Raw genomic sequence first — 1,239 nt, 5'->3', positions numbered from 1 at the left:
CTCTCTCATTGTCTCTCTCACATTCTGTCTCTCTCTCATTCTGTCTCTCTCTCATTCTGTCTCTCTCTCATTCTGTCTCTGTCTCTTTCTCTGTCTCTGTCTCTGTCTCTCTCTCTCTCTCTCTCACACACACACACACACACACACACACACACACACACACACTTTGTTTCAATCATTAAAACTGCTGAATTAAAAGTATAAGCATATAGATGTCTTCACAGAGCCCCCAAACTCTCTCAGCATCATAGGGATCTCCCCTCCTTTCCCCTCTGGGACTTCTGACATGAAAAAAAGCTGCTCACAAGAAGAAAACAGTTTTTCATTTTCAAATTCCCGGTCCCTTAGGTTGGAAATCAGCGTTCACAAAGTATTCAGACAGGTGAATTATAACAGCATCTTGGCTTGTCGGAAAACCAGAGGCTCCCACCCAAACCCATCTCTTCCCAATTCTTGAGCCCCCCAACCCAGCGCCCCCCCCCCCCAACGCTCAGTCCACTGAAGCGGCACCCAGTCTGGGTAAGCTGAGACGAAGCTGCCACCACCTAGAAAGAGCCGCGCGTCTTACCTGCTGTAAGTACATAAAAGTCAAGGCACACGAGAGCTGGGGACACATGCCCACGTTGGGGAGTGCCACGCAGGTGGCCCCCGTCAGAGGATGCTGCATCGCGATTCTCTGGTGACCGCAGAGCGAGAGCGGAGACGCTCACATACAATCTACAATCGCGTTGCTTTTTTTTTTTTTTTTTTTTTTTTAAAAACCCTCTTGCCTGGTCGCTATAGCTTCCCCCCCGCCGCCTTTTAAATTTTTGCCGATTATCTAACTCACACAGCAGTGGATGTCCCTCTTGCTCTCTCTGTCTCTCTCTCTCTTCCTCTTTCGTCTCTCTCTTTCTCCCTCCCCCCCCACCGCACCCCAAGAGAGTCCCTCCTCCCTGGCTCTCCTCGCCCTCGGGTTTGCTAGTACCCAGCGTTCATCAGCCTTCAACTAAAGACTCTTGGAGAGGCAGGGAAGTAGTGTGTTGGTTCCCTCGGCTTATTGGGCCTGTTATTGGAGCGCTCTTAAAGTGGAAGGTGCCCCTCACCCCACCCCACCACCCCCTAAAGGTGACAAGAATGGTCAAAGTCGCCTTCTATGAAAGACAGAGGGTTAAGATGCTCTGAGAGAGATGTTAGAGAGGAAAGGGGGAGAGATGGAGTAGGGAGGGGGAGGGAGAGAAAGGAAGGGGAGAGGAGAAA

At 50.7% G+C, this 1,239-nt stretch overlaps 1 protein-coding gene across 28 annotated transcripts in view; it reads right to left on the bottom strand.

The window, feature by feature from the left end:
- Positions 1-1,239, bottom strand: part of Rbfox1 (RNA binding fox-1 homolog 1) — a 1,661,838-nt gene that overhangs the window by 376,671 nt on the left and 1,283,928 nt on the right. For 3 of the 28 annotated variants that reach the window (XM_029544535.1, XM_029544531.1, XM_029544526.1), the window contains exon 1: positions 569-1,229. The exons of 23 other annotated variants lie outside the window; for them this stretch is intronic. In XM_029544535.1, coding sequence (XP_029400395.1) covers positions 569-667 — 99 coding nt within the window. In that variant the 5' untranslated portion in view covers positions 668-1,229. Of the gene's footprint in view, positions 1-568; positions 1,230-1,239 lie in introns of those variants that run through there. 2 more of the 28 variants (XM_029544512.1, XM_029544511.1) reach the window with 1 other exon arrangement.

Source organism: Mus pahari, chromosome 12, assembly GCF_900095145.1.
Source record: "Mus pahari chromosome 12, PAHARI_EIJ_v1.1, whole genome shotgun sequence".
NCBI classification, from domain to species: Eukaryota; Metazoa; Chordata; class Mammalia; order Rodentia; family Muridae; genus Mus; species Mus pahari.
This window is presented reverse-complemented; position numbering and strand designations above follow the sequence as displayed.